The 20,271-nt window shown below is 36.3% G+C and overlaps 1 protein-coding gene across 1 annotated transcript in view; it reads right to left on the reverse strand.

Annotated features, from left to right (window-relative positions):
- TRIM24 (tripartite motif containing 24) overlaps nucleotides 1-13,287 on the reverse strand; it is a 120,385-nt gene extending 107,098 nt beyond the window's left edge. Inside the window, exon 1 of the mRNA XM_011359563.2 lies at nucleotides 13,093-13,287. Within this exon, the coding sequence (XP_011357865.1) occupies nucleotides 13,093-13,287 (195 nt within the window). The remainder of the gene's footprint in view (nucleotides 1-13,092) is intronic.
- Between the last annotated feature and the right edge of the window lie 6,984 nt (nucleotides 13,288-20,271).

The following is a 20,271-nucleotide window of genomic DNA, read 5'->3' on the forward strand; positions in this document are numbered from 1 at the left end:
GGGAGGAGCGCGGTCCCCGCCCGCCGCCGCCCCCGACGACCTCCTCCTCCTCCTCCTCACAGGCCGCTCGGGTGACTCGCGGGAGAGGGAAGGAGGGCGGGCCGGGACGAAGAAGCCTCCTCAGGCCCCGGGGATCCGCCTCCCGGGCGGCGAGGCCGGAAGAGGGGGATCTGTCAGCGGGGACCGTCCCTCGCACACGGGAGGCTGCGCTCTGTCCGCTTCGCCAACCGCCGCGGCGCTCGTCGAATCCACCCAGTCCGCCCTCGCCTCCCAGCTTTTTCTCCCCAGCCCCCGACCCACCTCCGGCTCTGCCCCCGCCCTCGCTCTCTCTCCCAGCAACTGAGACCACGGCAGGGAGCGCACCGCCCAATAGCCGCCGCGCCTGGCCAGGGGGCGGGGCCTGCCGAAGCCCGCGAGGCTCCGACGGCCGCGGTGGGAGGCTGGGAGGCGGGAGCGAGCTCGCCCAGCCCCGCCCCTCAGAATCCCAGAACCGCGACCTCTGATTGGCCCTTTGTGTGCGCGTAGCCCCTCTGAAAATATTGAGGGTTCATTTGTTAACCACGGACCACCTAATTCGGTCCGCATGTGTAGGCTCCTCCTACGGGGCGGAGCTCTACCGTGTCTACGCGTTAATTAAATAACTGCTTCGAAAACTCTGGTTTTACTGCTTGCTGGACACGGGGGTCCTGTAGGGGGAGTAAATGTGGTAGAAGGGTCAAAGGATGCCCAAGTGAAGATAGTGAAGAGCGAACAAGGAAAGGATTGTAAAAATGAAAAATGTGGAAAAAAGGATATTGTGGAGGCAGCATGGATTTTGCCACTTGAATGTACGCATTCTCTATGATGAGCGTTGGAGCATGAAGAATAAAGGGGAAGGTTCTGCAAGTCGGAAATTTTTGAAGGATTTCGCTAATAAAAAAATTAAATTTTAAAGTCAATGATTTTATTTTTAAGTGAATAAAAAGCCTTCATTTTCCAAAGAATTTATATATGTATATGTGTGTAGTTTGCAAGCGTCTTTATTGCATAAATATGGCATCATTACAAAAAATATAAATAAATCAATAATTATGTCCAATTACTTCATAACTTCAATATTCTTTTTCATTCCCCACCCACTCCACACACTCGCACACTTATATCAGAAGTTAAGCATATTTTCACTCAAAGAAAATGGCCAAGCTTTTTAAAGAATTTGAAGTGTAGAAATGAGGTCGATGAAACAAAGCTTTCATATACGCAAGACTGTTAAAAAACTGTGTGGAAGTGTCATTTTTAAGTACAAATGAAGTGGTGCTGGATCTTTGAGGAGAGCGAGATGGGGTCAGAAGAGGCTTTGTTAAAGTTGAAATGACCTTGAAAGAAGAAATGGCAATGGAGGAGTGCAAACTCTAGCCCTCTCACAATACTTTACCGTCCCGGATTATTCCTCTCTTACAGTTCTTTTCCAAAGAGGTCATAAAATTCAATCTTCGTAAGACAGTAGAAAGTTCTCCTTGATGACATTCAAGGGCTATTTATTTTGTAACCCAGTAGCTTCTTAAATTTTAGTTTGCATGAAAACTACCTAGCAAGCTTGCTTAAAAGCTGGTTTTTTGGGCTGGTCCCAGTTTTTAATTTTAGTAGCCTCTCATGATTACGGTCTGGGTGCTCCAGGACCACACTTAGAGAAACACTTAGAGACATAGCCAAAGTTTCTTAACTATCCCTCCATGATTTCATTCCGGTACTCCTCCCAAGCTGAGGTTTCCACTATTCTCGTTTCATTTTAATGCCTACTGCTTTGCACATGTTTTCCCTTTTGTTTTGGAATGCTCTTCCCAGGTACAGATTTGCCTATTGTCCCCCTAAACCACCTCAAAGTCTTCACTTCTTCCCCAGTACTCATTCAGTATTCAACTTTTTATAGCTGCACTTTGAAGATCTTTATATACTAGAAAAGCAAAGTCTGTATTACAAATTAATGATTTGAATATGCTAATCAAATAATCCAATAATTAGAGAGGTGGTATACAGAATTCAAGCAGACTAAGGACAAGTGCTCTTTATTACCTCAGATGATGGTGGTGGATAAGAAAAAAAATAAGAGGTGAACTGGAGAGGCCTGTTTTGAGAGATTTCCAAGCAATTCGATACGACCCACTAGTTTAGTTTCTCAGTCATCACGGATAACCAGTTTTAGAGAAAATTACCTTCCATATTCTTAGTCTTCCTAGTCTCATGTAATTAAAACAATTGTGTGTTTTACTTTGTTCAAATACATAGAGCTTCTGGGTTTGTTTGGGATTTTTTTTAAGTCTAGAGAATGAATTAATTAGTTTGGGTTATTTTTACTCATGTGTCGCCCTCTCAAATATGTTGCAAAAAAATTTCACAGAGATCCACACTACTAATAGATTATTCTTTACTGCCTTTCCATACTCATTTCAAGTTTCAGAGTAATTGGATGGCTTGACATTTCGTAAGCTGCATCCCCCGCCACCTCTACAACCACCTTTGAGAGAGGAGATAAGAGCTGTTTACGCTGGAAGAGAAGGGAGTCTGAGAGGAGCACAAGAGCATTAGATGCTAGTGAGGATTTCTCATGCCCACCTCCACCCCCCAAGCAGTAGTAATGGATAGAAATTCTAGAACTTTCAGGGAAGTTTAACATCATTTTTGAGTAGACTTCTCAGAGGTGATACATGTCTAGGCAAGGAGGGTTTGAGATAGCCCCTTCGCTCAATCTTCTACAGCTTTAGAGGAACAAAGAAAAGATCTCTGTAGCTTCAGTAGTGGCTGAGAAGCCTAGATGACTTGAGGCCTCAGTGTTAGGACAAGAAGAATGCAGAACGCTGGCACTAAAGACTGTCTCATCATCTCAGTGGCTTCCACAGAGATGCCAACAGTCACGAACCAAGGGGGGCAAGGCACATTCTGTCTATGCCACTGTGAACCAAGGAGGCTCGAGAACCCAGTGCCGTTACCGCATACGCCAAGACACTATTAAACCCTTGGATCTGCAAATCGGCTCTAGATAGAAGAATGAATATTGTATTGACTGATTTAAAATTTGAGATGACCAAAATCAAAATAGAAACAAAACCTAAAGTAATCAAGAATATGACTAAATTAAGTTTTCCGCCATCAGGAATATAAAAACTCAGTTTAAAAAATGTTTATAGCCTACGTGCTACTTGGGGTGAACTAAAAGGTTAACTCAGTGAGCATGGATTACTCAAATCCTGCATATTCCCAAGAAAGAGCTGGCCCTTGATTAACTCCTGGGAGATGGCCTCTGAACCTTTATCCTACCTGATAAGAGTGTTTTTTATGCTTGAGGCTTTGGGCCACACTCCATCAGTTTGACCAGATAGTTTATGCTAACAATAGCATGACTTATGGCTAACATGGATTTTTTGTATGTGTGAGGCCCTGGATCATGCTGTGTCTCTTTGACCTCTGGAGGACTGGAGACCGAGTAGCTGAGGTCAGTCACAGGGTAATGCATGCCCATGTGACTGCCCATCATTTAAAATTTTGGATACCAAGGATTGGGGGAATTTTCTTGGCTGGAAACACTTTACACGTGTTGTTACACATTGTTGCTGGGAGAATCAAGTGCTGTTTGTGGGATTCTCCTAGGAGAGGACAACTGCAAGCTTTGCTCTCGGTTTCTCCTGGGCTCGACCTGTGCACCTTTTCCCTTTGCAGATACTAATCTGCATCCTTTCTCGGTAATAAACTGTAACCGAGAGTGGGAAAATTTCTGAATCTTACGAGTCCGAGCAAATCACCAAAACTGAGGGTGGTCCTAGAGACACCCAACACGAAGGGCATGTCATTTCTCCTACTAGATTTTAATTCCTTTAGACTAACAACCATGTCTTCTACTCTGTAGTCCCTTAATAGCTCCGAAATTTGTGGAAGCTAAAAATCTAGAGCTTGCTTCCCCCTGCTTTAGTCCTCTCACCCTCTGCTCCATTCCAAGTATTTGCCTCAATTATAGCTTTTTTTTCCCCTCAAATATTTGGCTCTTGAGAGCCATTTACAAAAGAGGAAGATCCAGGAGAGATATTTTCAGGTGATTTTCCTTTTCCTTCACCACCTCCCCTTTTTATTCCAGGTAAATAATGTTTTTAGAACATTATGTGCAGAGGAAAAGAAGTCATATAAAGGCTGGGGAGTGACGGGGGAAGGGCATAATTCTCACTTGTTTGAATGACAGAGGTAATGAAGTGGCTGTAACTAAATATTGACTCACAAGGCTTTGTTCAACTTAGACTACCTTTACAACAGTTAGAGCAAGTGGCTTAGGGACTGAAAGCAATACCTATGCAGACCGTTCTGAGAGTGTGGAGGGGCAGAGAAAAGCCCCACATTTTAATATTCTGCTTGCTCGGTGGAGGCACATTTATTGGGTTTTCTTCTGAGGTTAGGACTTGCAGAGGGGTAAAATGAAGAGGCGGGGTGAGCAATGAAAAACTCAATAGATCAAGAGTAAGTCAATGAGAGAACCAAGAAAAAGGAAGAGAGTGAAAACAAGGATGATAGTAAGGGAAAAAATGAAGGGAAGAAAAGTGTAGTAACTGAGAAAGTGTAGTAACTAGAAAGACAATGAGTAGATCAAAGACACCGCAACAAAGGGGCAAATAAATGAAAGATGAATGAGCGAACCAAAGCAGAAGTTTGAAAGGACTCTGAAAATGATGATATGGTTTCTTCCTGAGAAATAACTGCTAAAAATTACAGCCTAGTACAACTCCACATAAAGCACCAAAATGGCAGAAGCAATTTCTACTGTTGAAGAAATACTTCACTTGATAGTAGAATTCAAGGTCACATTTGTATTTTTAAAAAGTGTCATTCTTTGGGGTTATTGTTTCTACTCTTAACTCTACTTATGTGAACAAATCCTCATTTGTTATACAGGTTTTGTTTGCTCTTATAGTGGTGATATACATCAGCCACTATTTTTAATTATATGTGCTTTTCTGTGCTATAATTTGTTCTTAATATAGCACAGTGATGCCTGTCACTGCCTCCATAAACCCCATCTACAGAGTTCATTGCTACTGGGGAGCATCTTTTCAGAATCTATCTATGTAAACATACTCTATACATACATACCCACACATGTATAATTTGATATAATTGGGATCACAATACGCATGATTTTAGTAACTTTTTTAACTTAATGCTATGGATTGCATTGTGTCCCCTTCAAATTTACATGTTGACACTCTAACCCCAGATGTGAACCTGTTTTTGGAGATAGGGTCTTTAGGAGTTAAAGTTAAACGAGGTCAGAAGGGTGGAGCCCTAATCTGGTCAGATCAGTGTCCTTGTAAGAAGAGGAAGAGAAACCAGAGCACATTCTCAATATCTGTTTTTTTTTTTACCTCCACTCCCCAACCCCAAGCATATATACTAAGAGAAAGGCCATATGAACACCTAGCAAGGTGGCTATCTGCAAGCTAAGAGTAGAGTTCCCATCAAAAACCGAATTGGCTGGAACTTTGACCATGGACTTTCCATTTTCCCGAACTGTGAGTAATAAATTTCTGTTATTTAAGCCATCCACTCTGTGAACCTTTATTACAGCAATTTATGCACACTAAAAAACCCAACAATACATATAGACATTTAGAAATTTACAAAATCACTTTTAATCATTGCCTATGATTTTATTAGAACAACATTTGTTGGGGAAAAAACTATCGTCAGACATTTAAATTTTTATTAGTCAAGTTATAGGCTAACCTGGTATGACAATTTCCATGGCTCAAACAATGTCAAATTTATTTCTCTTTCCTAAAAATGAATGCAGTCTGTAGCTTTGCTTCTCAATCATTCAAGGCAACATTTTCCTTCAAGCTTTTTATTCTGCCATCCCTCAAAATGTTGTTCTTACCTACGTGGCCAGAACTGGCCCATAAGCACCTTTTCCTCAAGAGAAGAGCTGGCAATTTTCATCAAGTAACAAAAAATTTGAGCACTCACTTCCACTGACATGTTGTTACAAGGTCACATTTAGCTTCAAGAAAAGTTAAGAAATGTCCTCTTCAGTGAAGTAGTCATGTATTCTATGAGGGGTGGAGATTCTATTAGAGAAAGGATCAAGAGAGATCGAATGGGGCAGTGGGGACAGAAATAAGTAAACTGACACACTATTGTTTGCAGCTTCTTATTTATCTTTGTGACTTTAAATTCTTAGAAGTGGAATTTTTAGAACAAGGGTTGTGCAATTAATATCTTCGTATTTATTGCCACACTTCCCTTTAGAAATATGTTACATTACACTCCCTCCAACGTTGTATGTGAATGCCAATTTCCCCACATCTTTGCCATTATTCTAGTTAATCTTTGCCAATCTGAATGTCTAAAAGAGGTAACTCACTACCAGCTTTATTTTCATCTTTTGATTAATGCTGAGACAGAACATATCTTCATACATTTAGGAACATTTGCATCTTTTTCGTTTGTGATTGCCTGATCGTGGCCTTGGCCTCTTTTTCTATCGTGTACTCTTCTTTTTTCTTATTCATTTGAAAGGGACCATTATTTATAACGTTCCATATGTTGCAAAAATATTTTCCTATGAGTCATTTGTCTTTTAACCTTATGGATTTTTTTTTTTTCCCTGCTAGACAAATTAACTTTTTATGTAGTCAAATTTATCATTTTTTCCTTATGGCTTTTGATTTTGTGGCACATTCAGAAATGCCTTCCATCCAGAGATTACACAAATATTTACCCATATTGTCTTCTAGGGTATGCATTTTAATAGTAACACATTCATATGGTTTAAACATAAATATAAAATATGAAAACTACACAGGGAAAAATCTTGTTACTATCCCTGTCCTCTTCTATCGCATTAACCTCATGACCCTTCTCTTCCTCTGGAAAATCCACTGTAAACTTGTGTGAGAATAAAAGCAAATAGAGGCAAATAACACATTAATATTATTTTTAAAATAGTTTTGATTTCATGGATTCCCTAAGAGAGCATCTAAGACCGTTAAGAGTTTTCAGACCATATTTTGATAATCACTGCACCAGCCTGGTAGCAGGTTGACTTTTCATAAAAGCTAGATGAATGGATTAATTTATTAACTAATATTATACTTATTGGGTTATTTATAATTTTACAACCCTTTACATGTGACTGTTTCATAGTATAATTATTTTTAAATAAGCAATTATGGAAATTTGGTAAAGAATATTGGCTTCTACATCTACTCCCCTCAGTTGTAACTCTCTTCCTTGAAATTACAGTAGCAGTTTATTGTATATAATTCTAGACCTGTCGTCTGTACATTGTATTCTTATGCGCTTGTGTATTGGAGACTTCTGGCTGTCCCCAATGCATGCTCAAACACAGAGAAATAAGATTGTGATATACAGATTTTTTTCTGTATCTTGCTCTTTTTACTTTATACTCTGAATTTCTTTTCATATTTTTTGCACATAAATGTACTTCATTCTTTTTAACAACCACATAATATAAAAACAACTCTGTAACATGGATATGTTCTTATTTCAGGGAAGGAGGGGAGGGGACACCCAGTTCATTCTTGTTTCCTTATGGATGACCAGCAGTACCAACCTTATTCATTCAGTGGCTCATCCATTTCCTCCTAATTTGAAATGCCACCTATAGCTTATATGAGATTTCCACATCTGCACGGGTCTGCTTCAGATACTGTTTCATTGAGTTGTCTATTCCTGCATACGATTTTAATTTCCATAACTTTAAAATATATATCACAATCTTAGAGGGTAAGTCCATCCTAACTTTTCTTTTTCTTTTCAAAGTATTTAGACTATTCTTTTATGCTTATTATTCCATATGCATTTATTCTATGAGAAAACAAAGTATCTTTATTATCTGGTATAACGAATTTAAAGAATTGTGCTTATCAGAAGCATTTTGAATAAGAATACAAATAATTTTTTTGCATAGTCATATATATTCTAGTCAAAATTTATAATGTAAACTTGAAATAATTGGGAAGCAGCTTTAAAAAGATATCACAGCACTATTCATCTAAATTTTATAATCCATTTATTAAGTTGTAAGATGAATTTTATTATTATTTTTAAAAATGAAATCATGTATTTTTCAAACAGGAAATGCATGGGCCTGATGCAAAATTCAAAGTGCATAAGACTGTATATAGAAAGCAGTGCATACTAGAAAGCAGTTATGGCAGATGGCATGTAGATGCTAAGCACTAGTAGAAAAAGAATTTATGACCCTTATGTCCTTAGTGTGTGTCATTAACTCTGTCTTTGGTTCGTACTTCTATATTGCTCAGTCTTATTTTTACTATAGTTAATTGTATATGTAATTGTGTTTCTCTCCTCAACAGAAGTGTGGACTTGCCAGGGACAGCATTTGTGTTCCTTCTCTTTGTTGTCTAGTGCCAAGAATACAGCCTAGAGCCTTGGGATGAAATGCAGAGAGAGAAAGGTTGATTTCAGTAAGACGGTGAGCTATATTAAGACTGGGTTCCAGCGGAAGTAGACACTGAAAACAATTGTCACTTAAAATATATAAATGATCATCAGCCTCCTAGACTTCTAGGAGAGACTTGATTTATGAGGAGGCCAATCATCACTGAGTTCCAGGAAACCATTTTCATTTTGCTTTAGTTGTGCAAATGCAAAGTAAAGAGCCTTTGGGAATGGAGCAGTGGTCCAGGAGCTGAAATGCTCTTCATAATTCTATAACATTTCTCAATGCTGAGCAGAATCATGTATCTGAATATTATGCTTTTTGAGCCTATCAGTTAGAGAAATGTTTGTTTCATAGATTTTGGAGGCTCATACTACTTTACACTCAAGACGCTCTTAAAAATAAAGTTATAACACATACACACTTTAGGACAAAATGGAAGCTAAACAGAAAATCACTTCAAGACAGAAGAATCCCTCTTGCTTAATGCACATGAAAACACATGCAATATAAAAGTCAAACATAGCACACAATTCATTTGTTCTACATGATTTTTTAACTAAAAACTGTGTGTCGAGTGGATTGGGGAGTGGGTCTTTGTCTAAAACTGTCATATCAAAATATTGCTGCTTATAGAATATTTAGTATGGTTTTGAGTGAAAAAAAAACATTATGCTAAAAGATGAGTTGTCAGAAAAGTGGCATTATGGCTATTGTGGTAAAAAGTTGTAAATGGAATAGTTGTTAAGATTTAAGAATGAAAAATACAAAAAACTTAGCCCAATGTGTTAAATTTTCATTCTGAAATCTACAAGCATTTGGTAAAATCTTGTTAAATGTTCCAGCCAAGTCTTAGCTATCACCACTGGGAACAAAAAGAAGTGTGTATGCCCACGCTTGGGATCAAGCAACAGGAGAGAAGGGGAGACTACTTAGAACCTCTTAGAAGGTAATGAAACATCCCAAAAGCCTCTAAAGAGAAAACAAACAAATAGGTAATATATAAAAGTCTAAGAGTCATAACAATACCACATAAGAAGCTAGAAAACAATAGAAAAATCCTTTATAATTGTGAGAAAAAATATTACCAATCTCAAAAATGTTTCTCTATTATTCATTTGAATTTTTAAAGGACAACATAAGTTCACAGCTTTATGGTTATAAGTATTCCCAAGCCCTCTCCAGCCTAAAAAGTAATCTCTTTGGAACAATGCTTCTGTTCTATTTTTACTGTTATAATCATAGTAAAGTGTACAGACTTTAATGACTGGATGCCCTAGGAAGTTATGTGGTCTTTCTTGAGTAGCCCTGCTCCCTCTCATACCTGCCTCCAGAAAAGAATTTATTCTCTTTTTCAGAACTTCAATGTCATCTATTTTGTATTATGATTAATTGTGTCCTCATTAGAATGAGAGGGTTAGAAGCTCAGTTTAATCATCTTATTTCATCCACTTGCCAGCACAAGACCTTGAACATGGTAGGTACTCAATAACTATGTGTTGAATGTTGCTACACCTTTAATGATCTTATATCTTTGGAAATATTTCTAAAAACTTTTCCATTATTTCAGACTCCCTCCCCAACACCACTCTTATTTCAAAGTAAAAAGAGGAAAATTTGTTTTAAAACTATGATTTTCTATAATCGGTTGTATAGGAAAAAAATTTCATGTTGAAATCATGAAGTTCAATCTGAGAATATTTCCTTCTTTAGTATATCAATCATTAAGACAAGTAACTATTTATTATACTCGAGTTACTATTCATTGCTCATAAATATTTGAATTGAATCACTCCAGATTAGATTTGATAATAAAATGTTCAATTTCAAATCTTGCTTTCTATTGAAGGAGATGATTTCAGAACTTTTAAAGCTTCGAGTACAGTACTACCTTCCTCCCCATCCCCCTCCAAATTGTACAATGAATGAATCCAGTTTGTCTCTTGCGCTGGTGAGCATTCATTCTTTGGGAATGGAAAGCAATATCCATTTAGCTCCTCTAGAAGCCAGCAGTTGCTGTCTCCTATTTCTTTTTATAGCAGCATAACATTGTAAAAGTATTAGTGTACTGGTGGGAGTATAAATTAGTTCAATTTGAAATATGTAGCAAAAACTTAATTACATTTATTCATTTGACACAAAAATTCCACTCCTAGAACTTTATTTAATGAAGAAAAGTATACATGAATGTAAATAATGCATATGTATAGTTTTTAAAAATCACAGTAATAGTTATAACAGCCACAAAAGTAGAAACAAATAAAAATGAATAGATAAATAGATAAGTAAATAGAAAAGAAAAGATGAGGAAAAATTCAAAGCATTAGCACTGGTGATGGCCAAAGTAATGGATGCCGTAATCTCCAGATTTTGTTAATCACATCTATCCTGCTTCTCTCGTCTTACTCTTCCGCTCCATACATCTTTAAAACTTTGAAACTATGCATAATTATAATAAGTTTACATTTATATATCTCTTTAAATAACTTATAAAAAAATATTTTACTATCTAAGAAAAATAAAATTGTCTCAAATTTGAGGAAAAGTGGTTTAGGATAGAATTTTGCTGTGATGTAATATTTAAACCACCTTCTGGGAGATATCTAGCATTTCTGAGAAAATGTTTTAAACAATTTTCTGATAGACTTTGTGAAACTAAGAGCATCTTTAGGCCGAGATGCCTTGGAGAAATGACTGATCTCAGATTTGGGGCAGGAAATATATAAAATGATCCTGAAATATCTTGTTGATCAGAAAACAAAGAATCTATGAAAGATTTCTGTGGTCACATCAAAAGGACACAGGAACCAAGTTAAAGGGGCTGCCAATGACCAAAGTGATAATTTGAACATCAAAAAGAAGAGTGATAACCACAATGAATTAAACATATGATATGTGTGAAAATTCAAGCTTTCATACATAGTCAACACAAAACCACGTTGATCATTTTGGGAGGATGCCAGAGAACCAAATTATTTGACCAATAACAAAAAATTATCCTGCCTCACATAAGAACTGCCCCTCAGGGAAATCTTGGGAAAATTTTTCCTTAGAGAAGAATTCTAGATTATATAAAAATAGACAAGAATTGATAAAATTACAACATCACCACTCATTCCTTAATGAAATAATGGATCTAAAAAATGATCATCAATGGCTGCTAAAACCACGAGGTGAAAAGTTGGTGGGAAACTTTATAATGAATGGATGAGGCTAATAGCACCTGAAACCAAAGATCAATCTTAACATCACAAAAGGAGAGAACATTAATTATCATATTACTCTTGATATGATACAATAGAGAGCGTACATTATTACCGCTAAATTATTTTGAGGAAAAAAAGAAATCAAACTTGAATCCAATCAAGCCCTAAATCTACCAGTCTACAGGAAATTCAGAGAATTAAAGAACACATGGAGATGGGGGTGGGATGGGGTAGAGAATGCGGATGATGTGTAATTGGCAAAATCCAGAACATGAGAAATTCTGTACAAATACAGATGATCTGGGTTCTTCAACATCCACGACAAAGTGACAGAGAAAGACAGGTTACCTTAGAAGTTCAGACTCAAGTTTCTGCAGGGGAGGAGAATTTTTCTTTATTCTCATATGTTCTCTGCCTGGGTTTGCAAAATAAATTGTTTACTGACAAATCAACAGGAGAAAAGGCATGCGAATGTACACAGTGTCAAAAAGGTTTATCTGGCATGAGGGGACGTCATAGAGAAAAGAGAAATACCATCCTGTCAAAAGAGGATCAAGTTAAAGAGAAACAATAAGACAGAAAAGGGACTTTGAGCTTCAAGAGGTGACCTGTTAAGGGAAAGCAAATATATGGGTAGCTAGTGGTAGATTAGAGCTATTTAGTGAGGTTTATTTGTGTAGACTCTTTCTCGGTGGCATTTCATCTTGGGCGATAAGGCTGTTATTCTCTTGCTGGCATGGGAAGTGGTGGAATTGCTAAATTCAAAGGGAATTTATGGTTTTTTTAAAGGCAGATTTATTCAACGTCATGATCAGACTATTACATTCAACAGCATGGGTGCAAAAAAAATCTACATTAAAACCCTTTGTTGGAATGCTTTACACTTTCCACAGAACAGAAACTAAAATAATCTGTTATAGGATTAGTCACAAATATAGTCCTCGAGTTTTTTGCCCACACACATGAGTGTTATCTAAATAAAACATTCTTCTTTGTAGCAGCGAGGCCCTGCCACCACTGTGCTTGGCTGAGTTCATAAATCTCTTGTAACCTGTAGCTTTCCTGTCACTTCTCTGGCTTTCCTCTCCTGCTAAGCTTTGTTTCCTGGCAGTAATTAAAAGCTGCTGCCACTGCCATACCTACTGTTGCTTCTGAGACTGTTATTGGTTTTGTGGTTCGGTTTTGTAGTACTGGCCTCTACCACCATGGAGACTAGAGCTTCTGTCTCCAAAGTTTCCTCTTTTTGTGGGTCCAAAATTTGAAGATTCATCATTATAACTGCCAAAATCATTGTACCTTCCACCATCTCCAAAATTATTTCCGCCATTACCAAATCCATTATAGCCATCTCCATTGCCACCTTATCCTCTACCACCATGGCTGCCACCAAAGCCACCTCGACCACTGAATGACAACCCAAGTTGTCATTCCCACCAAAACTACCTCCACGACCACCACCGAAGTTTTCAGAACCACTTTGACCCCTTTGGCTGGATGAAGCATTCTTGCTTCAGAATTGTGACTGGACACAGTATGGTATTCCTGAATAACAACCTTGTCTACAGAATCATGGTCATCAAATGTTACAAAAGCGAAGTTTCTTTTTTCAGGCTCTTTGGGAGACTCCAATTTAGCCATGGGGGAGGAGACTTTAACGATACTCACTCGGAGGCATCCACCAACAGAAAGACTATAATATTTTCCAGAAGATGGGGGATGACAGAGAGCTCATCTTGTGTCGGCTTTTTCTCAATTGCCTTCAGTTCAAAATAATCTTTATGCCAGAGTGGTATATTGTGGGGTGACATAGTCTGATCTCTTACATATCTATAAGTAAAATCTGGAATTCACTTTAAAATAATCCAGTTTGAGGGTAGAGAGAAGTATACATGAATAAAATTGATTATGTACAGATACTCTTTGAAGCGAAATGATAGGTACTAGGCCATTATATATTCTCTTTAACTTTGTATGTATTTGAACCACAATAAAAAATGATTTAATTAAAGAGCCCTTGTGGGTATTAGATTTCCCCACATAGTTCTGTGAAAACTAACTGTACATGAGGGGCCTAATAACCGGTACTCAGATTTTTTTTTGTACTTAGTCTAAAAATGTTACCTAGCTACCTATTCTTGTTCAAAAAAGTGTCTGTGAAAGAAATCTATGAACTGACCTGCTTCAAGTTCCCTTGAACAAGATTGAAGAAAATTTAACTATGCAATAAATTGCTGCCATGACAACTATTTGAACAACTCCTGAGAGATAGGTAGTATAAGTATTAGTGTGCCCATTTTTTAGATAAGGAAATTGAGATTCAGAAAAGTTGATTTTTTCTAAGAACGAAGAACTCTAGTTGAATAATTGGAAGAATGATAAGTAGAATACAGATAATGTAATGCTTAGTTTAGTCCTAGATCTTCTGCACCAACTTCTTCTCTATTACCCCTACTTCCTTGCAAGGTGAAGGAAGATGTCAATGATTTTAACCCCACAGAAACCAAGGTCAATGCTGTGGAGTATTAAACATTTTCTTTCTTACCTTGATTCTATTCATTTGATTTGAGGTGTGCACAGTGAAAAAACAATCTTCCTCTTACTTTTTGTGGATAATTCTGATATATGAATATTTATTATAATATTACACCACTAGAGCTTTACTATGGGCGAGATCACTTCCTGTATAAGAATATTTTAAGGCTACTTAATTCCATTCATTAATGTGAAAATAAATCTCTCGGACTGGATGTAAAAGGAATATGAAATTCTGGCTTGCAAAATATGACATCTCTTCTTTGTCAGCCAGACCACTGATATTCCTGAACTCCATGCTTATTTTTGTCCTGTAAAGCATTTTTTAAAAATGCATTCTGTTCAACTCTATTTGAGTGAAACCAGAAAAGGGTTTTGTCTATTCTTGCTCCAGAGAATTAACATGGAAGCAGGTAACCCTGTGGGTCAGGATGATGGGAGCTGTAACTAAAGTCATAAGTAAAGTCATGACCCAAAGGGAAGCTAACGTGCCATTTAATTTGGCAACACCAAATTCATTAATAGCACACAGGAGAATGAGATGACATGTGAACTGTGAATAGGCTTTCTCAGTGAGCTCTTTTTAACTTGAGAAGACAAAAACATGCTATTTCTATAAAAATCACAATAAAAGGGCTTTCAATCCATCAACAAATATTTATTGTTGACAGTATCACTTAGGTCAGCACTCTGAAACTAGATCTCTAGATGCTGGAGGAAACGTATTAGAATAGAAGCACAGTAATAACCCAATTTGATTTACAAAAGACGAGGCCAAGAAAGATGGCAAAGAAAGGGAGAGCTTCAGCAAGAAATTAAAAACCACTTCTCCACAATTGAGGCAGCTAGATTTTCTTTCAAATTTTAGTGCAGTAATTCTGAGAAGAGTCTGTTGGATACTGGTGAGTTTGAAGCTGAAGCAATGGGAGAATTAGAACAAATTGGAAGAAATTCAAACTGAGTTAATCAGTGGTTGAAAAGATGACGCAATTGAGAGGATGAATAAGGGCTCTAAATCCTCGCTCATCGCTACTGAAGTTAATAAGTAACGTCTAAAGTTAACAAATGACAAGACCATGGTTTATCTAAAATACTGGTAGTCAACCTATATTAAGTATTCAATATTCATGGTATATTAAAACTACTAATAGCCAACCTATATTAAGTATTCATGTGCCAATTATAATTCTAAGTTCTTGACATGTAAAATTCATTTCCTCGTCTCAATAATCTTATGAGATTATTTTATATTTTTAATTATGCTATTTAAATCAACAAAAGTAACTACTAACACAATGAGTTAAAAGTTAAAAAGTGTTTTCCTCTGGAAATGGGACTAAAAAGGTAGAAAACAGCAGGGAAGGGTTCCATTGTTTCTCATTAAAACTTTTCTATACTATTTGATTTTAAAAAATTGTTTCAGTGATGCATTTTCTTGTAAAAATGTGAACATTGCAGTTAAGACTGAAGGCTAAAATCCACTATGGCCACCCACTACCAGGAGCAGTACCTATTATATCAATTCAGTATATAGCTTTCAAAAATTTCATCTGTATTTACATATATACACATGAACTCTTGAAAATATATGGTACTGTGCGTTGCGTTTGTGTTTCCATATATGATATACTATTTCTTATGGATTGAATTGCATCACCCCAAAAAAAGACGTGTCGAATTACTAACCCCCCCTTACCTTAGTGTGCGGCCTTTAGATGCTATTTGGAAATAGCATCTTTATAGGCATTCACAGTCATTAGAGTGCATCCTAATCGAATATGACCAGTGTCCTTATAAAACGGGTCTAGTCACTTCTTTAATTTTGTTTATGGTATTTTTTTTTTATGTTACAAAATATTTTTATTTTTAATATAGTCAAATTTAGCAATATATCGCCTTTTTGTTCTTTGCTTTTGGTATCTTATTTAAGAAGAACATCTTCTTACTTTAAGGCTATCAACAAATTACTATGTATTTTCTTCCCTATTGCTTTAATTATTTTGTTTTCGATTTTATTTTTCAACTATGTGCATGCATTATATTAATATGTTTTTAAACTTATACATCTACAATTTTTTTTTTTTTAAAGAACACAAGATTTTGAGTCAGTCAGAAGATATGGTTTGGAACCCAGTTCTGCTCCTTCCTAGTCACGTGATCTTGAGCAGATGGCCAATTACAACCTAATAGGGCTTTTGAAAAATGAATGAAATAAATATAAATGGCAGGGGTTCGGTAAAAGGTATCACTATTATTTTTTAAAATGTTAATCAGCAATGTTTGCCCAAAACTGTAAAGTACTGTTACTGAATTGTATACTTAAAAATAGATTAAAAAAGTAAATCTTATATGTATTTTATCACAATTTTCAAGGTTAGTTCAAAGTTTTATCAAAGATTCTATAAATTTAGGTTTGACTGGAAGAAAATTGCATGAGGTTAAAAGAAAAAATAATACCTAATCTTAGAATTTGAAGATTATTATAATAAAGAAGTATTGAGGAAGAGAAAAGGAGGAAAAATGTATAAACATTTAATATAAATCAATTGACACAAAATTTTAACTAATATAAAAAAGTCTTATGGATAATAAATGGATTTGGAGGAAAAGATTGTTCATAATAATATAAATATAAAATATCATTATAAAATATCAAGCTTGCTTCAGCCCATTATAACAAAAGTTTTTGGTCTAAGGAGCACAGATAAGATTCTACTACAAAACAGCTGGACCCCTTTCTTACACCATACACAAAAAACAACTTAAAATCATTTGAGATTTAAACATAAGAACTGAAACCATAAAACTCCTAGAAGAAAACATAGAGAAAAACCCTCTTGATATTAGCTTTTGCAATGATTTCTGGATATAACACAAAAAGCACAGGCAACAAAAGGAAAAAATAGGTAAGTGGGACTACATCAAACTAAAAAGATTCTGCATAGCAAAAAAAACAAATCAACACAGAGAATGTGAGAATATTTGCAAACCATATACCTGATAAAGGATGAATATCCAAAATATATAAGAAAAAATAAAAAATAAAATAACCCGATTAAAAAATGGACAATGGAACTGAATAGACATTTTCCCAAAGAAGACATACAAATGTCCAATAAGTATATGAAAAGATGCTCAACATCACTAATCATCAGGGAAATGCAAATCAAAACCACAATGAGAAATCACCTTACACCTGTTGGGACGTCTATTATATATATATAAAGTAAGTGTTGTGGAAGATGTAGTGAACAGGGAAACCTTGTACATTGTTGATGGAAATTGATGTGGCCCCTGTGGAAAACGGTATGGAGATTCCTCAGAAAGGATGTTAATGGAAGACAGATACAATTACACCTTATGAGGGCAATATGAGCACATGATAATATTTGAAGGGAAGTACAGGAGAATCCACAGGGAAAAGCATACACATTGAAAGTGGCAACAAAACCTGGCAGCCAGCAACATTGAGGAGCAGAGACTTTCCATCATAAGAGTTCCTCTACTTAAGGAAAAGTTTTATTTGTAAAAGAGTCCACAGAAGGATTTGCAACCCCAAGAAAGATTAAGATATCGGGGCACTTAATTTAACAAGAATGATGAAAAAAGGAAAATATGAAAAAATGTGTCCAGATGTAAATTTCTAAATATTTCAGGCTCATGAACACTTCAGAAACACGCCAAGTAAAGACATTATAATCCTAAGTAATGAAATCTATTCCCTATGGATTTTTTTCACCAAACTCTATGAAGACTTGAAAATCTATCAGGGGCTCATTGGCCCTGTGACATGGTAAAATTTGAGTTTTAACTTATGTTCAGTTTGGAGCTTCAGCTTCACATATTTTGACTTAAAAAAAAAATAGACTTGTCCCCAAAGAAAAAGCCTTTCTTTTCTTATAAAAATGACTGAAGGGTGAAAGGAGTCAAAAGGTATGAAATAAATAAGTTCTGGGGATATAATGTACAACACGATGACTATAGTTAATAATATTATATTGCATATTTGAAAAATACTGAGAGAGTAGACTTTAAAAGTTCTCATCACAAGAAAAATTTTTTTGTAACTTTAGTAACAATGTTGACTAGACTTATGGTGATCATTTTGCAATATATACAAATATCTAATTTAAAAATGGATTTAAAAAGAAACGTTCACTGATCAGGTGACAAGGCATAAATCTGCATAGGCACTACTTGATTGAATAAATTTAGAGTCGACTTCCTATGAAAATCACAAATAGAAAAGTTTGCATGCTGTAGAAAGATCATGGACCCTTAAATATATGAAAAAAGGGGTTTTAATGCACTCCTAGCTGGGCATATCTTTTGGGAATATGATGCTTGGGCAATCATCGAGTCTCAGTTTTCTCATTTACCCTATAAAAATTAAATATTTTTTCAACTCTAAATTTCAATGATTCTAATTGTTTTAAAAATATTGCATTTGATGTTTAATTTAGAGTATAAAAGAAAGATGCTCTAATTTTATTAAAGCAACTAGATGAGAGAACTACTAAAATTAGAGTTAGTTTATGCATCCAAATGCCTCAAAAGATTGAACAGTTGTAAAGTTTTGAAAGCTGATGAATAATTAGTGAGGGCTTTACTTTAGTAAGAAATTTTAAAATGGCTAAATCTTTTCCTTTGTAGCTCTGATGAAATGCAGAGTAGAGAGTATATAATTTAATATACATAATAATCTTGTGGACAGCTGGGAAACACAAAACTCATCTAAAAGAGATTGCATTTTTATTCATGTATGTGCAATTTACTCAAGAGCGGATTATTTTTTAATTGTATGTGTTTGAAGGAATTTAGTTATATCATGAGAGATGAAACAATAACGTATGCCTCGCTCTGCGAGCTTTTGAAAAATACAGCAGACAATAAGATACTGCATTTAGGCTTAACAGTTCTCTTTTTTTAATGCCCCACAGCCATCTGTCCCATATTTTCTGGGACAGAACTGGTTTTAATATACTTTCCAATCATCTCCATAAACTTAGACAATTGTCTAGGAATTCAAATATTCTGGCAAGTGGGAAATGAATAAATCAAGTTAGTATCCATTAAAATAAAAACATACACATACATAAAAAGAAAGGAAGTCAGAAGTGACAGAGAATTACAGGTTTAGGAAACGTCTTGATTGTTTACAGGAGTTCATCCATGCCCGTTAAGTCTCTATGAGTATCTATCATTACAGATCCAGGAACTATGAGGAATGAGCACAAATTCTATTCAGCCCTCAAATCTCCGGACACACTTTCTCAAATAAACATGGCTCCACCTCTGTTAGTTGCTCTGCTTCCGTCCATCTGTTGTAGTAATTGCTTTTCCTTCCTCTATAATTTCCAGTGTCTGGACAGGCTTATCCTGTTTCCTCCGGATGGTGTTTTTGTTTTGAGTCAGTTCCTGATTCCTCTTCCTGTTCCCTTTTATTCACTCTTATTTGTCCTCTCATTTGCATAACGTAATTTTTTGTACCATCACACACACACACACACACACACACACAACTTCAGGAAATTTTGAAGAACACCGTGCAAGGGGGAAGTGGTTAAGTGCTTTAAACATATCTTGGTACCGAGGTTGTTTAGTTACACACAGACAACAATTGCTACAATTCTACTTGAAAAGTCACAAAACAGGAGAGAGCATTTAGCTCCGTGTTGGTGTTGGGGCAATAGGGTGTGTGGGATATATTTCTCTAAAGTGCCAACTATTAAGCTGAGAACTAGAAAAAGAAGGAATCAAACCTGGGAGAAGACAGTAGCAAAATTCCAACTTGCTCACAGGAAAAAGCTACTCATGTGTTCCTTCGGGAGTGGGAATAGGAGGGAGGAGCCACTGTAAAAGAACAAATTCAAGTGAGGGCTGCTGAGACAAGTCTCCAGGAGTTTTTTGCATTTCTGCACAACTTGCAACCAGGGCACCGATTGCCCTTTGTTCTCAACTGTATTTTCAAGGATGTTTTTGTAGCAAATGGCCTTGGAAGATAGAGACAGCGTCTTCCTTCAGAGCGATGGATAGATTTGCTTACTGTCGGGTGTGATAAAGATAACACTTCCTTCCTTCTAGAGGGCT

The sequence above is a fragment of the Pteropus vampyrus genome, unplaced genomic scaffold (genome assembly GCF_000151845.1).
Source record: "Pteropus vampyrus isolate Shadow unplaced genomic scaffold, Pvam_2.0 Scaffold48, whole genome shotgun sequence".
NCBI lineage: Eukaryota > Metazoa > Chordata > Mammalia > Chiroptera > Pteropodidae > Pteropus > Pteropus vampyrus.